We start from the raw sequence: 25,779 nt of genomic DNA, 5'->3' as shown, positions 1-25,779 counted from the left end.
GACTTCTGTATTTTTTTTTAATAAATGCTTCCGCAGACCTTATTTTAAATTTTCAGTATTTATTGAAGTTTTTTTTTTATTTTATGGAATTCTTTCGTATCTGGCGCGTTGTTAAAAAGGAAAAGCTTTTTATATTTAAGTTTAGTAGTAGCACACTGGCTCCTTGAAAATTCTAAAATGTCTTTTCGGGAACGGGGTGTTACAATTGGTATCAGAGCCAGGTTGAAAGATTCTGTAGACTTTTCAAAATAGAGAGAGAAAAACTTTTGCAAAGAAATTTTTTTTAAAAAAAAAAAAAATGTTTGGAAAATAGAGAATGAAGGAAATAAATGTCTAGGCCAAGGTCTCTCAAGGCAAGTTCTGCTCTGCAGTAAGTATGTTATAAATTTTCTTTTAGTAGTTGAATGCATCTTGATTGACATTGTTAAAACATGCATGTTAGAATGGCACCTCGTGGAAGAAGACCACGCGTACCCCCCTCTGAGAACAATACCGTACAAGATGATAATTCAGAAGTACTCGCTGCTGCAGCGACACGTTTCTTTCAAAGGATGGTCAATGGTGATATGGTGGTAGGTAGAACCACACAAGTAGGATGCACATTAGAACAGTTCTCCCACCAGCACCCACCTACTTTCGATGGTAGATTGAATTCCTTAGACGCGGAAAGCTGGATTGAACGTATGGAGCAAATTTTCGAAGTGCTTTACTGCACGGATGATCAGAAGGTGAAATATGCCACTTACCATTTGACTGACATGGCAAACAAATGGTGGAAGTCGACTCGGGCTTTGGTTCAGTTGGAATTGGGGGAAGCAGTCCCCATTACTTGGGAATATTTCAAGAAAATCTTTTTGGACCACTTCTTTCCGCAAACCCTTCAGGAGTCGAGAGCTCGCCAGTTTATGGATCTTACTCAAGGATCAATGACGGTAGCACAGTATGCTACGACATTCATGGAGCTTTCCCGTTTTGCCAGTTACTTAATTCCAGATGAGGAAAAGAAAGCTGAAAAGTTTGAGCGCGGTCTGAATCGCAGGATTAGGGAGCGTGTACGTACTCTCAGGATTCGGAGTTTCACAGAACTAGTCACCCGTGCTACCATTGCTGAAGAAGACATTCAAGAAAGTATCGATTACAATAATCAAAGAAAGCGACAGCAGCAACAACAACTCCAACCAGCATCACATAGGGATAAGAGGCCTTGTCAGGATAATGGACAACGGCCACGAGAGGGCGAGACAGGATGGCTTCCCCTATGTGGAAAGTGTAGTAAGAGGCATGCAGGGAAATGTTTGTTGGGAACCGGAGCATGTTTCAAGTGTGGGAAGGAAGGACACCATCTTCGAGACTGTCCTGGGAAGAACATAGCTACTACTCAAGCTACAAGAGATGGACAGAAGAATATGGCACCAGCTCGAGTTTTCTCCTTGGTACAGTTGCGTGACACCGATGTGTCCGCCAATGAGAACACTGGTAACTATTTTCCTTAATTAGAAATATTGGTTATTGATTGGAGTATTAGCTATGTAAGTTGTGGTATTCATGATGACTACTGGAAATGTTATAGGTGCTATAGGTAACGAAATTCAATCTTAGCATGAATTATAGGAGTTAGGATCTGAACTTTGGAGAATCTCAGGTTATGATTTATTTGAGATGATTATTGCATGTGGAGATTTTTTTTTTCTTTTTAAATACTTTTCGCGGAATTTTTATTTTTAGGCTTGTAATCGTATTCATTATCGAGGCTTACAATTTTGAAGAATTAGCAAGGTGTAAGAATAAATATCAAAGGATTAAAAGTCAGGGAATAATAGGTTCGATTAAATGACAAAGGATTTAGAATAAAGACAACAAAAGAATGTGGAGAATTAGTACGTTGGTTGTTGAGTTCTAGCAAATTCCGAGGACGGAATTTTTATATGGAGGGGAGATTGTAACGACCCGACTCTATATTTTTTTTTTTAGGGATAAAATTTGAATAATTTTATTAAGGCTTTATTATTATTATTATTTTCCTCCAAGCACGTGTGTGTTAGAGTCCACACATTATTTCTATTCTTATTTCCTCTTCTTAGTCAAACTCCTTCTACCGGATTTTTTTTTATTTTCTCTTCTTTGAATTTCAAACGCGAAATCTATCCACTCACATCACATGCACATGCACATGCACGTCTCTTTTTTTTTCTAGGGTTTTCTTCTAGGTTCTGAAACATATATTCATACGGATGCAAGCCGCAATGCCCCATCGTGAGTCTTCCCATCGCGCATCAAACGTACGCATGCACGGCTCCTTTCTTTCCTCCGCTTGCACGACACTGTAATTATTTATACACTCACGCACACAGAGCACTTGCCACAAACCTCCTCCCCTCAAACCGCAGCATCACCTTGCCGCAGCCAAGCCTTCACTTGCGTAAAAAATATATATGCACCATAAACTAAGGGGAAAAAAATTTCCGGAAATGCTCCAAGAACTGCTGTGGCCTTCTTGAGAACTCTTCTTGAGTTTTATCTGAAAAGGTGCAAGGGTACGTGAGGCTGCATGGCAGCTGGAGAGGGTGGCACCGGTCGGCCTTCCTTTGCCGATCTGGTGAGTGCAGTCCCTCAACCTATTCCGGAGATGGTTCTTGCACCCAGGATTCCAAAGGTGCTGGATGGTGAGGTTTATTTTCAGTTTACCAAAGAAGAAATAGCAAGATCAGCGGAACCTTTCCGATATTCTGTTGTTCTCAAGTTCTTGAAGAATCGTCCGTCATTGGATACGGTGAGGGCTTTCATTCACAATCGATGGGGACTTACAGCCACTCCAGTAGTTTCTGCTATGAGGAGACCGCGAAATGTGTTTGTTCGTATGTCTAATGATGTGGATTTTACCAAAGCATTATCACGGGAGGTTTGTGAAATAAATGGGATATTCTACCGTGTCTTTAGATGGTCTCCTGAGTTCAATGAGGATGCCGAACCCTCAAGGGTTCCGGTGTGGATTTCTTTGCCGGGGCTTCCTCCAAACTTTTATCAAGAATCCTTCTTGAAGATGTTGATGGCACCGATTGGAACGTTCATTAGACGTGATAATCCGACGAGGTGCGCTACTAGAACGGATGGAGCACGGCTTTGTGTGGAAGTGGATGCTGCAAAACCTCCTTTGTCGCATTTCTGGATTGGAGTGCCTGGAATTTCCTCTAGCCAAAAGCAAGAAATATTGTATGAAACACTTCCGGCTTTTTGTTCGTCATGCAAGATGCAGGGTCATGATGTTTGAACTTGTAATCCCGGAAAAGCTGGTAAGAAAGGGGGGAGAAAAGAGAGTATGAAAGGTTTGTTGGATGATCAAGAGGTAGCTCCGAATGAAGATAAGGTTGAAACTCCTTTGCTGGTTCTTGAAGATAAAGAAACAGAGGATGTGGTGGTGGAAAAGGAGACGGAAGCAGTAGGTATAGGTACAGGTGCAATTGGATGCCGAGAAGGAAGTGTTGCCAATGCAGGTGGCAGACCAATTGGTGCAGGTGGATTCTGAGGATAAGGAAAAACTGGAGCAGATTGGAGAAGAAAATCATACGGTGATCACTAACGGGGTGCAGTTGAAGTCTTATGTTGGAACAGAGGATGCAACAGATCTAATGCTACACGTTGGGGTCGCAGATGGTGCAGGGATGGTCACGGATGCTGATTATGTGATGTCTAATATGGATGTAAATCAGAGTTTCCGTGCGGATAATAATGGAATGACAATGGAGCAGATGCAACCAGTGGGGGAGGCGGATAGTGCTAAGGACGTTAATGAAGAAGTTGATGAAGAAACCATGTTGGAAGAGAATTGTTCTTCTGAACCAGAACCGGAACAGCATCCAGAGGTTTTTTCACAAACTAAAGACTATTTTACTGAATCTGAGCTGAATGATGGTAAGAAAAGGTATAATAAAAAAAAGTTTATTAAAATGCGTAGTTCTTCTCGGGTTCTTGCCAGAAATAAAATTGCTAAATGATTGATTCTATTTTGGTTTGGAATCTTAGAGGGGTGGGAACATCTAGAACTAGGCTAAAGGCGTTGGTGAGAAGATATAAACCGAAAATTGTTGCTCTTCTAGAACCGTTTCAAAATTTAGAGGGTGCTCGCAAAGTGGCTCGAAGTCTAAATTTTGATATGGTTATTTCTAATGAGGTGGAAGGGGGGAAAATTTGGCTTTTGTGGGATAGTATGTATAAGGTGCAAGTTGAAAAGTTGGGTATGCAATATATTTCTGTTATTGTTGAGAATGGTGCGGAAAAATTTTTGATTCATGTGATTTATGCTAAATGTTCTTGGGTGGAGAGGCGTTATCTTTGGCAAGAGGTAAATAGTAATCATGTGGGTGGAGAGCCTTGCCTCTTTGTGGGGGATTTTAATATTATTAGGAATGATTCAGAAAGGAGGAGAGGAAGACCTCGGCCAATGGTGGCTATGGATGATTTTAATGATTGGATTCATCAAAGGGGTCTTATGGAAATGGCTTCGAAAGGGAGTTGTTTCTCTTGGTGTAATGGCCAGTCAGGTTTGGCCCGTTCGTGGGCTCGACTTGATCGTGCTCTTATGGACAATTCTTTTAGCAATTTGTTCCCGAATATTATTTGTTCTTACTTGCCTAGATCTACTTCTGACCATGCTCCCATGTTCATTGAGTTTAAGAAAGATTCCTTTGCATATGGGCCATCTCCATTTCGGTTTCAACAAATGTGGGTGGATCATCCTGGTTTTCTGGATTGTGTTAGAAATGCTTGGAATATACGGATGGATTGTTCTCCGCTTTTGTGTTTAAGTAAGAAATTAAAACACACCAAGGTGGTATTTCGGGAGTGGAATAAAAGAGTTTTTGGTCACACAAGAGAGCGTATTGATGCCCTTGAAAAACAGGTTGAGGAGATTGAGTTTCAGCTTCAATCAAATTGGGAGGTTAGTTTGGAGAGAGAGCTTTATGAAGCTGTCTCTAATCTAGCTAGATGGAGGTCTCGGGAAGAGATGAGATTAGCTCAATTGGCCAAGCTTAAATGGAAGTTGGAGGGAGATAGCAATTCAAAATTTTTTCATGCTTGTCTTATTAATAAAAGAAGGAAGAGAGTGCTGGAGATGAGATCAAATGGTATGAATTATGAGAATCCGGAGAGTATTCATCAAGGGGCGGTGGAATTTTTTCAAAATGCACTTCGTGAAGAGCCGCCCATAGAGCAAGCTAGATTAGAAGGCCTTATTGAGACGATCATACTAGAGGAGGAGAATGAGTCTTTGATTAGGCCGCCTACTTTAGAGGAAGTGTTTGAGGCAGTTTCATCTATCCCAAATCAAAGTACTCCGGGGCCAGATGGGTTTGGAGCGGGTTTTATAAAAGTTGTTGGGAAGTGGTTAAGGTTGATGTTTGGAAGGCAGTAGTGGAATTCTTTATGACCAAGGATCTTCCAAGATTCTTCACGGCCTCATATTTGGTTCTTATACCAAAGATGGAGTCTCCCACTGGTTTTGATAAGTTTCGTCCTATTAGTCTTTGTTCTGTTTTTTATAAAATTTGCTCTAAGATTATTGTTATTCGTTTATCTGGTTTTTTACCTCGTTTGATTTCTTTGGAGCAAGGAGCTTTTATTCCTGGACGGAGTATTTTTGAAAATATTAGTCTCACTCAAGAGTTGGTGCAGTCTATCAATAAAAAAATTCATGGGGGTAATATTTTGTTAAAAGTTGATATGGCGAAAGCTTATGATAGGGTGGATTGGGGTTTTTTGATAATGGTGATGCAAAGGTTTGGTTTCTCTTCTCAATTTTGTGAGTTGATATATTCTTGTATTTCTAACCCTTGGTATTCTGTCATGATGAATGGAACGGTTAAGGGTTTTTTCCCGGGTGGTCGTGGGCTTCGTCAAGGTGATCCTCTATCTCCTTATTTGTTTATCATTCAACAAGAGGTCCTTTCCCGTTTGATTCATAGGAGTATGCAAGATAATCAATTTGGTTTATTTTCTCAAGCCCGAGGTACTCCTATTATATCTCATTTGATGTATGCTGATGATGTTATGATTTTTTCTAATGGTAGTCAAAGATCGGTGCAGGTTCTTAAAAAAATTTTGAGTCAATATGAGAGGTGGTCTGGACAAAGTATTAATATTCAGAAATCTGCCTTGTATTGTTCTAATAAAATTCCAAGCTGGCGTAAGCATAGGATCTTAAGGCAGACGGGTTTTATGGAAGGATCTTTTCCTTTCAAATATCTAGGTGTGCCAATAATTCAAGGGCGTTTGAAACAGGCTCATTTAGAGGATATGGTGAATAAAGTGAGGCAAAAGATTAGTGGCTGGAAAATGAGGCTTCTTTCTTCGGGAGGAAAACTTGTTCTTTTGAGGCATGTTTTAACTAGTATGAATATCCATCTACTTGCTGTTTTACAGGTACCTCAAGTTGTTATTGCCAAAATCCATAGATTGATGAGTTCCTTTTTTTGGGGAGAAGCTGAGGGACGGAATAAAAGGAAATGGTGGGCTTGGAATAAGATGTGTAAGCCGGTGGAAGAAGGAGGAATTGGGTTAAGAAATCTTGAGGATGTTCAGAAAGCCTTGCATATGCGCTTCGCTTGGAATCTCCTTCAAGGTAATTCTTTATGGGCTAATTTTTTCAAAACCAAATATGTTGGTAACCGGCCATGGTATCTTATAGAAAATAATAAAGGATCTCGATTTTGGAGAATGGTTGCGAATTGTATTCCGTTGTTGTTAAATAATTTGAAATGGAAAATTAGAGAGGGTGATATTTTTTCTGGTATGATAAATGGAGGGATAATGGTCTATTGATTAATGATATGAATATTATGGGTTCTCCTTTTTTGAAAATTAAAGATTGTAGATTGTCGGATAGTTGGGATGTGGAGTTATTGGAGGAGTTAGTAGGGCATGATAGGGTGGAGGAGATAATAACGGATTTAGCTGGTTTAAAGAATGGAAAGGATGTTCTAGTTTGGACTTCAACGGATACAGGTATTTTCTCTACAAAATCTGCTTGGAATTGTATTCGTATTAGAGGGAATCCTATGGTTTGGCATGCTTGGATTTGGCATAAGAATCTTCCTTTAAAAATGTCTATTCATTTTTGGAGGACTTGGTTTATGGCCTTGAGTGTGGATGACAGATTACGCCGTATTGGTATTCCTTTGGTTTCTAAATGTAATTGCTGTAGTCATGGTCATATTGAAGATATTAATCATGTGTTTTTTGAAGGAGAATTTCCATTCAGAGTGTGGTCTTTTTTTGGTAATCTTATTGGAATTCCTCTTGGTAGAACTTGGAGGCAGAATGTTGATATTTGGTTTAGGAGGGCTAGATCTTCCTCTCAGGTGGGTTTTATTGTTGGCATTATTCCCATTATTATTACTTGGCGATTATGGAGAAGAAGGTGTCTGGCTCGAATGGAAGGTATTGTGGAATCGCATAATTCTGTTGTTCATTCTATTTGTGTGTGGTTAGGTTCCATTTCACAGGCGGCTAAGCAAATTAATAATTTCTCTTCGCGGGATGCTATGATTTTGGATGCTTTGCGGATACTTCCGGTGGTGCCGAAAATTCCAAGTTGTAAAGTGGTGAGGTGGGATAAACCCCCGTTGGGGTGGTTTAAATTGAATACGGATGGTAGTAGTATGGGTAATCCGGGTTCTTGTGGGATTGGTGGGGTTATTAGGGATGCTTCTGGTGGAATGGTTCAGGCTTTTGCTTCTTATGTTGGGCTTGGTTCTAATAATAAGGCGGAGCTTTTGGCACTTCTTTATGGGTTGAGAAGATGTAAATCGCTGAATATATCAAATGTGATAGTTGAAATGGATTCTATGATAGTTATTTCTTGGTGGAGTAAAGGGCGATGTGGAGTTTGGTATCTGGAGGATTTTTGGGAGGAAATTGTTGAATTAGCTTGCACGGTTCGTTGTCGGTTTCAGCATGTTTATCGTGAAGGTAATAGGGTTGCAGATTGGTTAGCAAAGGCAGGGGCTTTAGGTTCTGAGTGGGTTTTGTCGAGTAGTGATAATTTGCCTCGGGTTCTTAGAGGTTTGATCCGTTTGGATTCTCTGGGATTTCCGTCCTTGAGATGTTAGTTTTTTGTATAAGCTTGGTGTTATTTTGTAAGTCTTGGTTTGGTGTGGTGGTTTTGTTTTTAAGTATGGTCTTTTATTTTGTTATAGTTTAGTTTTTGTTTTTGGATCTGTTTTCCATGATCCTTTCTTGTAACCACGGTATTCCTCCGCCATAAGTGAGGGCTTTATTAATAAAATTTGGGAGGGGTCACTATTGGACATGTGACTTCCTACTCTTTCTAAAGCCTTCACTTGCGCCGCTGCACGCACGGCAACCACTTTCGACGCCTCTGTTTTAGCCCTCAAAAAGAGCACTGAGCTCTTCGACCGTAAGCCACAGCCCGGCCACCCTCAGCCACAGAACTCGCCGACACTGACCACCATAGAATTCATCAGACCACCCTCAGCCGCCAAAGCACGCCGTAGTAGCCCCGAACGCACCACTGTTTTTGCACGTCCGAAACAGAGCATGCAGTCACCTTCTCCACGGTAGCCACCTCTAGAGGCGCCGAACCCCCTCTCCGACGGCACAGAAACCGCCGACCAGCACAACCCAGTGGCACCCACTCCGTCCCGGTAAGCCACGACCGTCGTCGTCCCCCTCTTTCTCTCGGTTTGTTTGCGGCTTGACTGAACTCCCGCTCTCGGAGTCAACTCCCGCACTCCTCCTCTCGGTGTCTTACCACCACTGCCCAGAGAACCCAGTCGCGTCTCCGGTCCTTCCCCAGCCACCCAGAGCCGCCGCGTATCAGCTTCCTCTCTCGGTGAGCATCACACCCCTCAACCCGAATGCATGCATCCCTTTCACACGTAAACCAAACCGGGTCATGCAACCCGTAAACCATTCTTTTCTTTAGGTTAGTTATATTACAAAAATGCCCCTCTATTTTATTTTCCCAAAATGCCCATGTACAGTATGTTATTTTCCAAAAATATCCTTGCTTATTTAAGACTAACGGGTAAGGCTATTTTAGTGTCGGGAAGTGTTTAGGTTTAGAAAATATAGACTATTTTAGTAGTTAGGTTTTTAATTAGAATCACTTGTTTAATTAGAAATTTATGTAAATTACGTGTTTATTTTTATAGGCGACCGATTTCGTGCCGAAAATAGTGGTTTAGCGTTGCAAGGTAAGTAGCATGATCATATCCTTACACGTATGTACAGTGAGCTGTTTGTCTTTTTTTAAAAGATATTATGCATGTATGCCCTTTATTGGAAATCCTTTTTTTTTATGTATCCAAAACATGATAAAATTATGAAAAAGTCATGATTTTATGTGAAAGATTATTCATGAAATTATTTATGAAATGCATGATTTTATGTGAAGATTATTCATGAAATTATTTATGAAATGCATGATTTTATGTGAAAGATTATTCATGAAATTATTTATGAAATACATGATTTTATGTGAAGATTATTCATAAAATTATTTATAAAATGCATGATTTTATGTGAAAGATTATTCATAAAATTATTTAAGAAATGCATGATTTTATGAGAGAGTTATTTCATAAAATATTTATGAAAAATCATGATTTTATACGATGAAACATGTATCACGACGTTTATGAAAGAATGCGATTTCGTTTGAAATCTATGATTCGATATGACAAGTATGTATGTGATTTCTTTTGAAATCTATGAAATGACAAGTATGCAAGTATGATTTGATAAAACATATAACGGCCTATGTTATGATATGAAAACGGTACCTATGTTATGGGCATATTGCATTGCCAGGTCGTGCATGCTGGTAGTGCACCCAGTATTGTCTTCCTTATGTATGGATTCCACAACCCGCGGCCACGGGCGGAATCAGAATCTTTTTAGATTCGCTAACCCTAACTCACGGGGGTCAACAGTGGGTAACGGCCTATGATAAGTGAAAGATAAGTTAATGTTCATGCTCATGATTTTTATGCATGTATTTATGAATATGCACACTTTTCAAGACACCTTATGTTTATTATGTTTACTGTATGATGTGTTGCTTATTGAGTATTCGACTCATTTTAGTTTGTTTCCATGTTTTTAAACCCCTCCCAGGTGATGACATTTATGAAGTTGAGACTGCAGGACAGGACTTGACTCCGGGAGGCAAGGCTGAGGCCTAGACAGATTTTGCTATGATTATTTCTATGGTTTAAATAAATTATTTTGATAAGCACATAAGACTTCTGTATTTTTTTTTAATAAATGCTTCCGCAGACCTTATTTTAAATTTTCAGTATTTATTGAAGTTTTTTTTTTATTTTATGGAATCCTTTCGTATCTGGCGCGTTGTTAAAAAGGAAAAGCTTTTTATATTTAAGTTTAGTAGTAGCACACTGGCTCCTTGAAAATTCTAAAATGTCTTTTCGGGAACGGGGTGTTACACTAACAATTGAAAAAGCCCAGTTTATGTATGTACTAGTTAAAGGTGTACCTATAGATCTTCCCTCCCATATTATTGATGTGATTTTCAAGGCCAAAGCTGACATGACAGACAAGGAAAATCTGCCCTTTGGAGGACTCATCACTAAGTTGGCCAAAAATGCTAAAGTGCATTTAAGAAGCACAGAGGCCACAGTAAAGATGTTCGAAAAGATCTCTTCTAAAACGGTCACCAAGTCAGAAGTTGTGGTCAGTGGAAAGAAAAGAAGCCAAGCTGAGGCATTCACATCTTCTCATCTTGCCCCAAGACAATCCACCAAAGTAATTGAACAATTTCAGATGTTGCAGTCAAAATTTGACTAATTTGTGGATAAATAGGAGGAAAAAATAGGAAAATTTGAACAAATGCAAGCAGACCTGCAGGATGAGTCTGAGAAGGTGAGTGATAGGCTGCAACAAGTTGTTCTGGATGTGGATCAAATTCTAAAGACGGTCAATCCAATTGAAGATGAAGAAAAATCAGACTCTGACTGATGCTAACAACCACATAGGGGGGAGATGGAATATGGATGAATGTGTCAATAGAAGGAGCTGAGGGAGCTATAGGGGTAATGCAGACAGAATGCTGACAACACCACCACCACCACTTTTTATTAATCTTTATTTTTGAAAAGTGTCTGTTGATTTGCATATTGAACAAGCTTTTATTATTTTGATGTATTTGCTATTTATTATGTTTGCTACATTAGACTGACATGTGTTTGGTTAAGTAAAGACACATTATGATACTTCAAATGGTTTTTTTTTTTTCGTATGACGTTCTATATGAGATCATTGTTGGTGGGTTGGTTAATTGGTTTTGCACGTTTAAATCACATTCATCCATTATGTGTTTTGTCATCAATCAGCCAAAGAGGGAGATTGTAAATGTAATTTATGTTTGGCTAGAATTAGATGAGTCCGTACTCAATTTGAATTATGGATGAATGTATTTTTTATAGGACTCTAGGAGTGCTTCCGATAAAGATAGGTATTTATCCAATAAGGATGAGTGTTTGAATTGAGTTTTATTGAAGAAACTGAAACAGACTTGCACTCAATGTAATCCAGAAGAAGTGATACAGTCTAAGATGTTCGCAAATAGTTAGCAATCTATCTGACTGAGATTCTGGATAAACCTGTCAGCAGAATCCTTCTCCAAATCAATGACAACATTGCCTATTTATAGAGGAATCGGTTGAAGGTTTCAAGCGACACTTGAACTGCACATATTCACAAGTATTTGAAAGCTTGAAGATCTGGGTAGAACTTCAAGAGATTGTACAAGAGAAAATTCTTGAGAGAATGATTTTTCAAAAAGACTCAACCCGTTGGATTGAGTGAAAGCATACTCCAAGGGGGAGTTGTCGTGTTCAAGTTCAACCACTGGAGGTTCCAGTAAGAAAGACAAAGATTGGAGAGTGTCAGAGGTTTTGACTACCTACTGTGGTAGAAGACAAGTGGGTCGCGTGTCGAGTAAACGTGTCTAGTTACAGAGGTTTTGTAAACGTTTTACTTGTAATACTCTCAATCGATAAAATTGGCTTTCCTGGGTTTGGTTGCCCTGTAGGGTTTACCTTTGAGAAGTTTTTCAAAGAGTTTCCCTTCGTAACCAAATCATTGTGTTAATGCTCTTAATATTTTATATTGGTTACTAATCCATGCCAATAGCTTTTGTTTAGCATTAACGTGCATAATTAGGGTGACTTGGACAATTTCAAAGGTTGCAGAGTTATGAGGCTGGAGCTTTCGCTTGGGGGGGGGGGGTTCCTATGGTGCTACCATGATGATATGAACCCGCGGGAAAGGTGTAACAGCCCGCTAGAAATTCATTGGTGGAATTTCTATTGACTTTAGGAATCTCGTAAAAACTCCATAAGTTTTTATGAATCGACCAATCGCATAGGTTTTAATCTATCAACATAGTTAGTGTTATCACTCACTATGGTGCTAGAAATATGAGTTTTATTTATTTGAGATAGTTAGAAGTGTCAGAATGCATTATGGTCCACGCCATTAGACTCAGTGGATTATTTAGAATTTTATGGCGCAATATCCTATTTTCATAATTCTGGACGAAACGTCTGTTGAAAATTGTGAAATTATTTTTAGGGGCACTTCGAGATTGAATTTCGGTAAAAGATTTTCACTGTAGGTTAATATGAATATTTAGGAATTTTTAGTACTAAGTTTATGATTCACTTTTTCGAAGTGAATAGTAACCTCGGTAAGCGCACCAATTGCAGTGTTTCGAAATCACAGTGTGGAATGTCCAAATTGGATTAGAGAAGTTTTATTTGGACACTTGGCAAGATCTTAGCCACACTTAGTGAATAATATTAGACACTTGGCACCATGAGGAATGTTTGTTGGATTTGAAGGAATCAAGGTGTGAGATCATGCCACTTAAGCAAAACCTTGTTTCATCTGCTCAACCAAATTGTGCCAGACCAAAGAGGTTTTCAATCCTAGTGAAACCCTAAATGGTGGGAATCCAATTGAAAGCCCAAAAGCTTTGTTGAAATCGAAACCCTAAACGGTTTCCCCAAAACCCTAAAGTTGGCCTCTAAACCCTTTCTAATCCGATTTCTAGCATTGTGTTTAATCACTTGATTAAATCACTTCCACATGCTATTAATCCTTCAAATTTGTGTTAGAACATCATTATCCAACCTTGTTAACCTTGAAAAATTGATTGGACCAAGTGATATTGGATTTGGGTTTGATAGCAACCCAAACCCTCTTTAAACCCCAAATTTTAGGCCCATTCGGTTTAGGCCCACTAAGGCCCAAGAATTTGGTCACCATAGGATTGCTTCATGGCTAAGTTTTGTACCCCCACTTGGCTGGCCAGATCTGTACAAGAAGGTCCTAGAAGGTTCTAGAAAGACAAAGCAAAAGGGCCACCTCACTCTTTCACTCTCACACTCCACCTTGAGAAAAGATCTTGGTCTGATTTTTATGAGAAGAAAAGGCCAACACTCAACCATTCATTCAGTCCTATCACTTTACATAGCTTGTGTAAGAAGCTCTTCAGTCCACTTCCCACGAAAAGCAGCTCTCCTTTACACTTTTCCTTCATAGAACACAAAAGACACTCTCGGACAGTTTTTCGTACCTCTTTTGAATGCCTGTTTCGAAGCTTTTGTAAGTGTTTCCTCGCAATGTTTCCTTCATGAAAGTTGTTTCTTTTGGAGTCTAGTTTACGTGGATATCTTATTTGTTCCATTTGGAGATCATTTGATTGGTAAAAAGTTGTTTAGACCCCAGAAAGGTTATTCTGGGCGATAAACTGGAGAGTGTGTTATATTTTGGAGTTTTTGACCAAGCTAATGAATAGATCTTGGTCCGAAATTTTTATGGAGTACTGTTAACATGTGTATATGATTATTGGTTGAGGATTTGTTGCATGATTAAAAGTTTTGGTGAAATATTTTCTTAGGTCTAGAAACTTAGAAACTGGAAGAGGAAAAACAGTTTCTGTTTTGAGAAAGTTTAAATCTTTTATGGTTTAATCTTATTCCAATGGCTTTGATATTTTTATTGGAAGATCCTAAGCATCTTATATACATGTTAGAATGTTATTTTGAAGATATTTGAAGTTAGTTTCGAACATATGAAATTTTATGCAAGGAGATATTTGGTTAGGCCAAAGTGATGATGTTCTTGGCTAAATTTATGTTTTGGTTGATGTTTACCCATGTGATCTTGAGTTTGAAGCTTGGATCTGTTTTATGACACATTTTTGAATCATGTGATGTTTTGGTTTGAAGATCACTTCTTTATAAGTCATGGATCAAGAGGTTGATCAAAACAAGTTAGAAACAAAATTCTGTTTTGAACTTAGAAGAGAAACCAAAAAGTTCAAGTATGGTTTTAGTGATTTTGATGACTTTTGTTCATGATTCAAAACATGATTATTCTTAAGAATATGTTATGAGTGTAGTAGAAGAAAAATTTTGGTTTAATCATGAGTTTTGAGATTTGAAAGAATTACAACAAAAAGCAAAGGAAATAGCCTTATAAGTTTCGGCCATATAGAGTTTTGATGGTTGTGTTTAGTTTTAAATTTTTTTTGAATTGATATTTGAGCTTAGGATAAAATTTACATTAGGTATGTAAATTTTGGTGATTTTTGGAGTTAGGATGCAAAATCCTTAAGTTAGGGGTAAAATGGTCATTTTCCCACATGTAGAGGGTAAAATGGTAATTTTACTCTAAGTTGATATTTTTCCATATTCCTAATTGTTAGTGATTAAGTTTTAATTTTTAGAAATCACTACTTTCAGTTTCCCGTGATCGCACTTGAGTTTTGTCTCGAAGCGCGAAGATCGAGGTAAGTTAGCTTTTAACTTACTATCAATTTAATGTGTATGTGTGATAAGTAAGGGAACTAAATTGTATGTATGCATGTTATCATATGTGCCATGCCAAGTCATTTCATATTTATCTATTACACAGAATTTATTCTGTCATGAATTATTCATCTGTTACACAAGATATTCTGTCACGTATTGCTATACATGCTATACACTGCAAGTATGTCATGTTAAGTTAAGTATGCCATCTGTTACATGTATTTCTTGTCATGTAATATTCATTGTCACATGTTACGCCATGTTAAGAAATGTTGTCTGTTATATGGTATGCCATGTTACGAAATGTTGCATGTTACATGTATGACATGTTATGAAATGTTCTCTGTTACATTTATGTCTCGAAGTATGTCATGTCTGTCGTCCTACGTTCATGTCACGTTATGTTACGTCAAGATTTCTGTCTTTTACGTCACGTTACGAAATGTCATGTCTGCCAGTTAAGTCATTCATGTCAATCACGACCCTAAGCGCTAGGATGGGGTAATATCCTAGTGGAACTCCTTTGTTCACGCTGGAGTGTCTAAATAGGTGTGAAATTCCCTGGGTTGACGAAGTACAGTCAACAGGTTGCGAATGGGGCCTAATTAGCTGGTCACCGGAGCGCGCCAGGCACTAACGCCGATGGTGCCACACATTATGTTACGTGTGTCCACAGCAAGTGTGGCACAAACAGATAAGTCATGGGGCCACAACAACTGTGGAGCATGAAGTATGGGGCCACAACAACTGTGGAGCATACACTACGTGAGACACAGCAATTGTGACACGTAGAATACGTGGGGCCACAACAACTGTGGAGTACGTATTAACGCACTCACAGCTGGTATAGACACTTGTGATGTGATGCGGTAATCGGCAGGGACACACGGCTCAAGGGGACCTGTGTAGCACCCATATGGTCACGTTAATGATTAAGTCTATTGAATAAGATTCCAAGTTCAAGTCATGTTTCACGTTATGTTATGTTCAAGTTTACGTTCACGCAATCATGGTAATCCCATGAGACAAGAATATGTTTCAAGTTCATGTTATGTTATGTTCACGTTCACGTTATGTTCCAAGTTCATGTTATGTTATGTTCACGTTTACGTTATGTTCCAAGTTCACATTTATGTTATGTCATGCTCAAGTTCAAGTTCAAATTATGCATGTTCATGTTTATGCTATGTTTCAAGTCCATGTTATGTTTCAAGTCACGTTCATGCTAAGCTTCAGTTTCAGTTTAAGTTATGCCAGTTATGTTATGTTGTATGTCAAGTTATGCCATGATTACTTATGATTTGATTTTGCATTCATGCTTTTACTGCCATGCATGCATCATTAACCTGTGTGGAAGTTTCCTGTTAACTTGCTGAGATTTGTAATCAAATCTCACTGTGGTAGTCCCAACTACCATTCCCCCCGAATGGTAGATTTTGCTACAGGATTTGAAGGAGAACTGGGAATCGACCAACTGGAAACGGTTGACTAAGCGATGGTGTGACGTAGATGGTAGTACATCAGTTACCTCAGATTACTACTTATATTTGTGGAGTTCAATCTCCAGCACTCTTTTGATCACAACCATATGGACTATTATTGTGATCTCAGTTGTTTAGTATGTCATTATGTATGAAGTATGTTTTAAGTATTTGGGATATTTCGGTTTGGTGCATAGTATTGCTAAAAAGAAAAATTATCCGCTGCGAATATTGCATAATGCTAGATGCACGTTAGGAATATTGCATCTTATATGTCATGAACGGGGGCAGGTAACCTTGTGTTGCATGTCTCGACGCTTCAAATGTCCGTCCGATCCCAAGCGGAATTTGGGGGCGTCACAAAAGGAATCCCTTGAACCCACAATCAATTTGAAAACACCCCAAGAAAGCCAAAATCAAGTCAAGGATGGAGAACCTAGACCTGATGAGAACTCGTTTCAAGAACCTAGATTATATGAAAATCTAGACCCGTTGAAGAACCCGTCTCAAGAACCCAGATAGGAGGAACGCCACAAAAGTTGTGATTTACCTTTGATAAGTTCAAAAGTTCAATTAAGAACAAGAGGAGATAAACTCAACTCACAATGAATAAATTCATCAAATTTCATAAATTTCATAAACTGATTAGAATGAGGCTACATAGAGTATTTAAAGCAAAACCTAATGAAACCCTAGCCAAAATAAACCCCCATCTTCCAAAAGTGCCCCTGGATGAACAGTGCCTCGGCTACAGTGCCGCGCTACAGTAACTCAGCTACAGTAACCCTAACCCTAGTTCAATAAAATAATAACTTTCCCAACATGCCCTTGCATAGGCCCCCTTAAGTGCTTCCCATAATAAACTCAATTATTCTAAACTAATAAAATAAGTTCTTTAAATGAATTAAATAAGTTGAAACCCTTCAAGAGCCCAAAGCCTTTAAGTCTTGTTGTTGCCATCTTCCATAGCTGATCAAATGAATCAAAATTGGATCTTCATCCTTCAAGCCCCATCTTGAATGTTGGGCTCTTGCTAAACTCGTCCCAAGTGGATTGCATCAATCCTTGCATTGTCTCCATGATCTTTAAGACTAGGCCCATCATGGTTCCCATCACATGACCTTATCGTATGTATGTCACATCCCTGAGCCCATCGAAACTAGTGACATTTCAACCAGTTTGCCCTTGCTTAGTAGTAAACCAATTGCGTCCAAACTTGCAAAGTTTTGATGTTGAAATTTTTCGCTCGGGGCTTCCTTCGGTATTACCACGACCTTATGGTATATATGCCCATCCCCGTTCCAATCGAAGCCTGTAACACCCCGTTCCCGAAAAGACATTTTAGAATTTTCGAGGAGCCAGTGTGCTACTACTAAACTTAAATATAAAAAGCTCTTCCTTTTTAACAACGCGCCAGATACGAAAGAATTCCATAAAATAACAAACTTCAATAAATACTGAAAATTCAAAATAAAGTCTGCGGAAGCATTTATTAAGAAATACAGAAGTCTTATGTGCTTATCAAAATAATTTATTTAAACCATAGAAATAATCATAGCAAAATCTGTCTAGGTCTCAGCCTTGTCTCCCGGAGTCAAGTCCTGTCCTGCAGTCTCATATTCATAAATGTCATCACCTGGGGGGGTTTAAAAAACATGAAAAACAAACTAAAATGAGTCGAATACTCAATAAGCAACACATCATACAGTAAACATAAATAAACATAAGGTGTCTTGAAAAGCGTGCATATTCATAAATACATGCATAAATAACATGAGCATGAACATTAACTTATCTTTCACTTATCATAGGCCGTTACCCACTGTTGACCCCCGTGAGTTAGGGTTAGCGAATCTAAATAGATTCCGATTCCGCCCGTGGCCGCGGGTTGTGGAATCCATACATAAGGAAGACAATACTGGGTGCACTACCAGCATGCACGACCTGGCAATGCAATATGCCCATAACATAGGTACCGTTTTCATAGCATAACATAGGCCGTTACATATTTTATCAAATCATACTTGCATACTTGTCATTTCATAGATTTCAAAAGAAATCACATACATACTTGTCATATCGTATCATAGATTTCAAACGAAATCGCATTCTTTCATAAACGTCGTGATACATGTTTCATCGCATAAAATCATGATTTTTCATAAATATTTTACGAAATAACTCTCTCCTAAAATCATGCATTTCCTAAATAATTTTATGAATAATCTTTCACTTAAAATCATGCATTTTATAAATAATTTTATGAATAATCTTTCACATGCATTTCATAAATAATTTCATGAATAATCTTCCACAAATAATCATGACTTTTTCATAATTTTATCATGTTTTGGGTACGTAAAAAGGGGCTTCCAATAAAGGGCATACATGCATAATATCTTTTATAAAAAGACTAACAGCTCACTGTACATACGCGTAAGGATATGATCATGCTACTTACCTTGCAACGCTAATCCACTATTTTCAGCACGTAGTCGGTTGCCTATAAAAATAAACATGCAAATTTTCATAAATTTCTTATTAAACCTGTGACTTTATTTAAAACCTAAACTACTAAAATAGTCTATATTTCCTAAGCCTAAATTCTTCCTAACACTAAAATATTCTTACCCGTTAGTCTTAAATAAGCAAGGATATTTTTGGAAAACAACATACTGTACATGGGCATTTTGGGAAAATAAAATAGAGGGGCATTTTTGTAATTTAACTAACCAAAAACAAATATTGATTATGGGTTGCATGGATTCAGTTTGGTTTTACGTGTGAAAGGGAAAGGCATGCAATCGGGTTGGGGTGCGATGCTCACCGAGAGAGGAAGCTGATGCGACGGTGGTTCTGGTGGCTGGGCACGACGTCAACTCCGACGAGTGGTGGCTAAGCAACCGAGAGTGAGAGAGAGTTATGAGAGAGGGAGAGTTTACGGGATGAAAGAGAGGGAGAACACGGCTTGAACTTACAGAGCAAGGGTGGCGGCTTGCTGTGGCGTCACAGGGCAGTGGAGGCTAGATCTTCGGTGTTGTCTGTTGCTGCCAACGGTGGCGCCGCGGCCCAAAAGTGGCAAAACGTGGTTCTCGGTTTGAGGGGGGGGGGGGGTGCTCTGTTTCGAGGGCCAAGAGCAGCTTCAGCTTCCGCTTTCCACGGAAGATGATGATGGTGGCTACTGTGTTTGGGCTGCTTTAGGGGGTGGAGAGGAAGAGCTGCGTGTGTGTAGTTGTGCGGTGGTCTCGTGTTTGTTCTACGGTGAGTGTTGGTTGTGTGTTTTGAGGTGGATAAAAACCGAGACTCTCTCTCGGTGACGGACTTGCGGGTTGAGTGGTTTTGTGTGATGCACGTGACGGATTGGCTGAGCAACGGGGGTGGAGGGCAGCGACGAGGGCTTGCTACTGGGTTGGCGTGGAGGGGATCATAGTGCGACGTGGGGAAGAAGGTGTGGCTTTGGTTTCCATGGAAAATTTTCAGAGAGGAAAAAAAAGATAGCTTGGCGGCAGTGGCTATGCCTCTCATGCAGAGGACAGCTTAACTATTTATAACCTAGCCAATAGAGAGTCAAAAAGAAAAACCCTAGGATGAGAAACGTGAATGTGGAGGAAACGGATGAAGCCGTGCATGCATTTTATTGATACGCGATTAGCAGACTCACGGTGGAGGGCATTGCGGCTTGCATTCTTTGGTGAGTGAAACGTGTGTATGCATATATGTTTGAGATCTTAAAAGAAACCCCAGATGAATAGACGTGCATGTGCATGTGCATGTGAGTGGCTTGTTTGAAATTCAAAGAAAAAAAAAATCCGGAAAGAAAGGAGTTGTATTATGAAGAGGATTCAAGGGCTTGGATAGAAAATAATAATAATAATAATAATAATAATACTGATGGAGCCTTAATAAAATTATTCAAATTTTATCCCTAAGAAAAAAAATATAGGGTCGGGTCGTTACAAAGCCAGTCACATTTTTTCCATTTTCCCCTTACTTAGTTGTAAACCAATTGAGTGCAAAGTTGTAAAGTTATGAGGTTGGATTTTGTTCACTGAGGAGCTTTTTATGGTACTACCATGACCTTATGGACCACATCCCCAGGCCAATCTGAGCTAGTCGTAGTTTTACCTCTTTGCGCTTGCTTAGTAATAAACCAATTAATTGTAAAATTGCAAAGTTATGAGGTTGGTGTTTTTCACTTTGGGGCTTCCTTATGTACTAGCCAGCCGATTGATAAGTGTTATTTTGATGTGATTTTTATCACTCTTTTATTTAGGAAAAGTGTCATTTTCCCTTCAATACTATTGATTTTATTTTATTTCTACATATTTTTATTTATTTTCTTGAATTTGAAGGAATGAGAAGATTTAGTGCAAAAGGAGAGCATTTTGGTACAAAAGAAGAGACTACGGATACAGACCGATGAAAGGCAACGAGATCTAAAGAGAGCCAATGAGATTTGGGCGAGGAGCCTCGTCCCTTGGGCAGCAAAGAGATTTCTCTCGCCAAAAGACGAGAAGACTTACCTCTCGGTAGGTGAGGAAACTCACGACTAGAAGGCACGAAACTTGGCGACAAGGCTCTAGGCTATTAGATTGGGCGACTAGTCTAAACAACTAACTTAAAAGACCAACCTAAACGACATATTGGAAAACAACTAGAAAATGCGAGAGAAGTGTTTCATCCCAGTTGGGAGTCTTTCCACTCGGTAGGCGAGGAGATGGTCATGTAGTCTTTGTGACCTCCACGCCCGTTCATTTACGACCTTCCTGCCAGTTATATTCAACGCACACGGCATCTACCCAGTGGGACCCTTCCGAGTTTCCCAATCAATCTATTGGCGACCAAATCATCCCAAACTCTACAATTGAAGCCACATATCACTTGATCTTCCATTTTAGATAATTTTGATATTCTTGAGATAATTTCCTTTTATGTTAACATTTATCTTTAGAAACTATTTTCCAGATCTTTAGGCTAAATTGTAGCAACATTTATTTTGTTTTCGGATTTGAGTTTAGACATCTCTTTAATCTCATCTTGTGGGATGAATAGGGAGTCTTGGTTCTTAATCTTTGTTTTAGGTTTAGTCTTGGTCTGAGTTAGGGAGTTCTGAATCGGAGTCGAGAGTCTTTATGTTTTAGAGTCTGAGTCTGAGTTTAGAGTTGCAGAATTTATTCTTGAAGTGTTCTTTCGAGAAGGCAAAACTAGAGGGCAAAGGCGAGAGCAGCATGCCTCATCAACCAACTTCAACAAAAAACACCAATTTTATTCTTTTTCTTTTTAATTTCATTATGTACTAATTCTATTTTCTAGAGCTTTGATGTAGAATAGCATTGAACACAATTTATATTCCAAGTTATTTTATTTTTAATATTTCCATGATTGAGTGTTTATTCCTTATTCTCAATACTTGCAATTTTCTAGCTAACTATTATTCAATCTATTGAATCGCAATGAGACGAAAAGGTGATTTGTGATTAAAGCTCTAGGATTAAACATCATTAGTTGAGCGAAAGCAGAGATGTTTTACCGTGACTAGTGTGATTTTTAAGAAAAATCCTAAGAACTTAATGAGTCTCCAATTAGTTAAATTCACAACGACATATAGAGTTATTAGTTGGAGAATTTTTGGTATTGTTCAAGAGAAAATATTGAATAGTTAAGAAAATTTTTATCATCAACTTGGGATAATTGGGATTCTATAATAAAGAAGAATAAACTATGTGGGATTTGTAAGGTAAAGTCAAATGCTCTAGATCTATTCTTATTATTTTTAAAATCTTAATTTTAATGTTCTTTCTTCAGTTTAATAAACCATTATTCAAATTTCAGTTTTCCAAAAAGTAATTAATTTAGTCAATTTCAATACTCAATAGTATAATTATTCCATGTGGGTTTGATAACCGTTTAATTTAAAACACTTTACTACTTGTTACGATACTGTGCACTTGTAGATATATTTTTATGCGAACACCGATCATATATTTTCTACTTTACCTCTTGCCTAGCAGTTGAAATTACCCACGTAAACCAATATTGTAATACAACGATCTGCCAATTCACTCAACAAATTGGATAGTGATCAATATTGCAATAATTTCATGATCAATCATATTCATAAAGTAAATAAAGTGTGTAACACTAACTTTGGTTATGAAGGGAAACCCTTTGAAGAACTCCTCAAAGGTAAAACCCTATGGAGCAGCCAAATCCAGAAAAACCAATTTTATTATTTGAAAATCGGTTACAAGTAATTCTCAATTGTCTCTACTACAGTAGCAGCCACAATCTCTGGCGATCTTCAAACTATTGACTTCTCTCTTTGAACTCTAGTGGCTGAACTCGATCAATCAAACTCCAACATGGAGTAAGCACGCATTCAATGAGAGAAAGAGAAAGAAGAACTAGAAATTTTCTCACACTAAAGCACTTGGATCACTCTCCAATCTCTCCAAATTCTGAAAATTTATCAAAAAGATAATCATCCAGTCGAAATCCCCATCATAAGTATTATGATCAGTATTTGATCTACAGTAGGACTCTGCTGATGGATTAAGTCTGTTGGAAATTTGAGGCATAATAGGACTCTGCAGATAGAAGGACTTTACTGGGAACAACTCTGCTAATGCATCTGTTGACACCTGGTGCTAAGTCTTCTCAAAAGATATAGATTTCTTCAACTGGATAATTCCTCACTTTTCTAACTTTAGTTGTACACACTCTTGACTTATCCAAACCATTATCTAATAACTTCTTGACATAATTCAAATGTTTATAAATAAAGATAAAATATTTTATATTCATCCAACAAACTTGACAACAAATCTATATCCTTCTAGTCACCTAGTCCTAGCAAAAAATATGCATTTACAATCTCTCCCTTTGGAGAATCGGTGACAAAATACTTAGTTGATGAATGTAGTGTGTACCTGAAACAAAAACAGCCAACAACAAAAGATCTTATGTAGAATCTTTATGTGATGCCCACAGATTCCGCTTGGGATCGGACAGACATCCAAAGCGTCGAGATATACAACACACGATTACCTATCCCGTTCATGACATATAAGATGCAATGCTCCTAACATGCATCTAGCATTATGCAATATTCACAGCGGATAATTTTTTTTTAGCAATACTATGCACCAAACTTATAATATTCCAAATAGTTAAAACATAATCCATACATACTTAACAAAATAAACATCCACGATTACAGCACGTCAGAAGACTGTAATCTCAAAACAACGGAGACTAGCTCCATAATTACATTGCCAAAATACACTATTGGGTTAGTTCATTGAGTAACTTGCGTAACTCGACTAACGATGCCTAAATACTGTAACAGCCCGCTAGAAATTCATTGGTGAAATTTCTATTGACTTTAGGAATCTCGTGAAAAACCCATAAGTTTTTACGAATCGACCAATCGCTTAGGTTTTAGTCTGTCATCATAATCAGTGTTATCACTCACTATGGTGCTAGATTTATGAGTTTAATTATTTGAGATAGTTAGAAGTGTCAAAATGCGTTATAGTCTGTGCCATTAGACTTAGTAGATTATTTAGGATTTTATGGCACAATAGCCTATTTTCATAATTTCGGACGAAACGTCTGTTGGAAATTGTGAAATTTATTTTTATGGGCACTTCGGGGTTGAATTTCGATAAACGATTTTCACTATAGGTTAATACGAATATTTAGAATTTTTCAGTACTAAGTTTATTATGTATTTTTTTGGAGTGAATAGTAACCTCGATAAGCGCACCCAGTGCAGTGTTTTCAAAATCATAGTGTGAAATGTCCAAATTAGGTTTTGGACACTTGGCAAGATCTTAGCCACACACAGTGAATAGTATTAGACACTTGGCACCATGAGGAACCATTAGATGGATTTATGAAGGAAGTCAAGGTGTGAGATCATGCCACCTAAGCAAAGCTCTGTTTCATCTGATCAACTAAATTGTGCTAGACCAAAGAGGGTTTCAACTCTAGCAAAACCCTAAATGGTTGGAATCCAATTGAAACCCCAAAAGCTTGGTTGAAACCAAAACTTTAAACGGTTTTCCCAAACCCTAAAGTTGGCCTCCAAACCCTTTTTAATCCGATTTCTAGCATTGTGTTTAATCACTTGATTAAATCACTTCCACACGCTATTAATTAATCAAATCATTGTTATGACATCATTATTCAACCTTTCAAACCTTGGGAATTTGATTGGGTCAAGAAAAATTGGTTTTGGGCTTGATAGCATCTCAAACCCTAACCAAACCCCCTTTAAACCCCAAATTGAGGCCCACTTAGTTGGGGCCCACCAAGGCCCACGATTGGCTGCAACCCATTAGTGTCTTGATGTAAAGAGAAGTCCACTCCATCAACCTCCATCTCTCACAGCTGCTGCAGGCAGTCCATGCCTCTCACTATTCTCCACTTTATGTCACATAGCCACCTCCAATCAAGGGTCATTCAAGCCCACAAATTCCCCCTCCAGGATTCTAAAGTCGTACAAGACACATTTCATTCCATTTTATCACTTCTTTGCCCCATTCTTAGAGAGAAACCCAAATGAGCTCTCTCGGGCAGATTTCTGGGTCTTTTTGCGTGGCCATTTTTTATCCCTTTTAAGTGTTATATCACGATAAATTCTTCATAGAAGTTGTTCATATTTGAGTCTCGTTTCTGTGGATATCTTATTAGTCTCATTCCATGCTAATTTGATCTGTCAAAAGTATTTTAAACCATGGAAAGGTCATTCTGGGCGTGAAACTGGAGAGTATGATATGTTTTGGAATTTTTGACCAAGCTAATGGACATATCTTGCTCCGAAAATTTTATGGAGTTTTGTTAGCATGTGTTTATGAATTTTCATTGAGGTTTTGTAGCATGGATAAATCTTTTGATGATAGATTTTCTTAGATTTAGAAACTTGAAAACTGGAAGTTGAAAAATAGTTTTTGTTTTGTGAAAGTTGGAATATTTTATGGTTTGATCTTATTCCAAAGGCTTTGATATTTTTATATGATGATCCTAAGCCTCTTATATACATGTTAGGATGTTATTTCGAAGATATTTAGTATTAGTTTTAAACATATGATTTTCTATGCAAGAGGATTTCGGTTAGGCCTAAACTTTGATGTTTTTGAGTTAGATCCATGTTTTATTAAATTTTAGCCATGTGATTTTAAGTTTGATGGTTGGATCTTCTTTAGGACACATTTTTAAACCATGAGATGTTTTAGTTTGAAGATCACATGTGTTTAAGCCATGGATCAAGAGATTGATCAAAGTTAGTGGAGAGAAAAGTTTTTGTTGTGGACTAAGTTTGAAACCAAAAACTCCAAGTGTTGTTTTATGGTTTTTGGTGACTTTTGTTTGATAATTTAAAGCATGGCTGATCTTAGGATAATGTTATGAATATGTTAAAAGTAAGATTTGATTTT

The 25,779-nt window shown here is 38.1% G+C and overlaps 2 protein-coding genes across 2 annotated transcripts; both read left to right on the top strand.

The window, feature by feature from the left end:
* The first annotated feature begins 443 nt into the window (after positions 1-443).
* LOC118344213 lies at positions 444-1,493 on the top strand. Its single transcript, XM_035684337.1, has 2 exons — positions 444-1,052; positions 1,212-1,493. Exons 1-2 carry the CDS (start codon positions 444-446, stop codon positions 1,491-1,493), a joined length of 891 nt encoding a protein of 296 aa, XP_035540230.1.
* Positions 1,494-2,548: 1,055 nt separating this feature from the next.
* LOC118344212 lies at positions 2,549-3,268 on the top strand. Its single transcript, XM_035684336.1, has one exon. The coding sequence runs from the start codon at positions 2,549-2,551 to the stop codon at positions 3,266-3,268; it is 720 nt and encodes a 239-aa protein (XP_035540229.1).
* The last annotated feature ends 22,511 nt before the right edge of the window (positions 3,269-25,779 follow it).

The sequence above is a fragment of the Juglans regia genome, chromosome 13 (genome assembly GCF_001411555.2).
Source record: "Juglans regia cultivar Chandler chromosome 13, Walnut 2.0, whole genome shotgun sequence".
In the NCBI taxonomy this organism is placed as follows: domain Eukaryota; kingdom Viridiplantae; phylum Streptophyta; class Magnoliopsida; order Fagales; family Juglandaceae; genus Juglans; species Juglans regia.
The sequence above is the reverse complement of the archived record's forward strand: the minus strand, read 5'-3'. Positions and strand labels throughout refer to the sequence as shown.

Bases quoted from the DNA above. Each gene is read 5' to 3' on its own strand.
- LOC118344213 (XM_035684337.1), top strand. From the start codon at position 444: ATGGCACCTCGTGGAAGAAGACCACGCGTACCCCCCTCTGAGAACAAT. The intron at 1,053-1,211 runs GTACGTACTCTC...AGGCCTTGTCAG, and splicing joins ATCGCAGGATTAGGGAGCGT to GATAATGGACAACGGCCACG.
- LOC118344212 (XM_035684336.1), top strand. From the start codon at position 2,549: ATGGCAGCTGGAGAGGGTGGCACCGGTCGGCCTTCCTTTGCCGATCTG.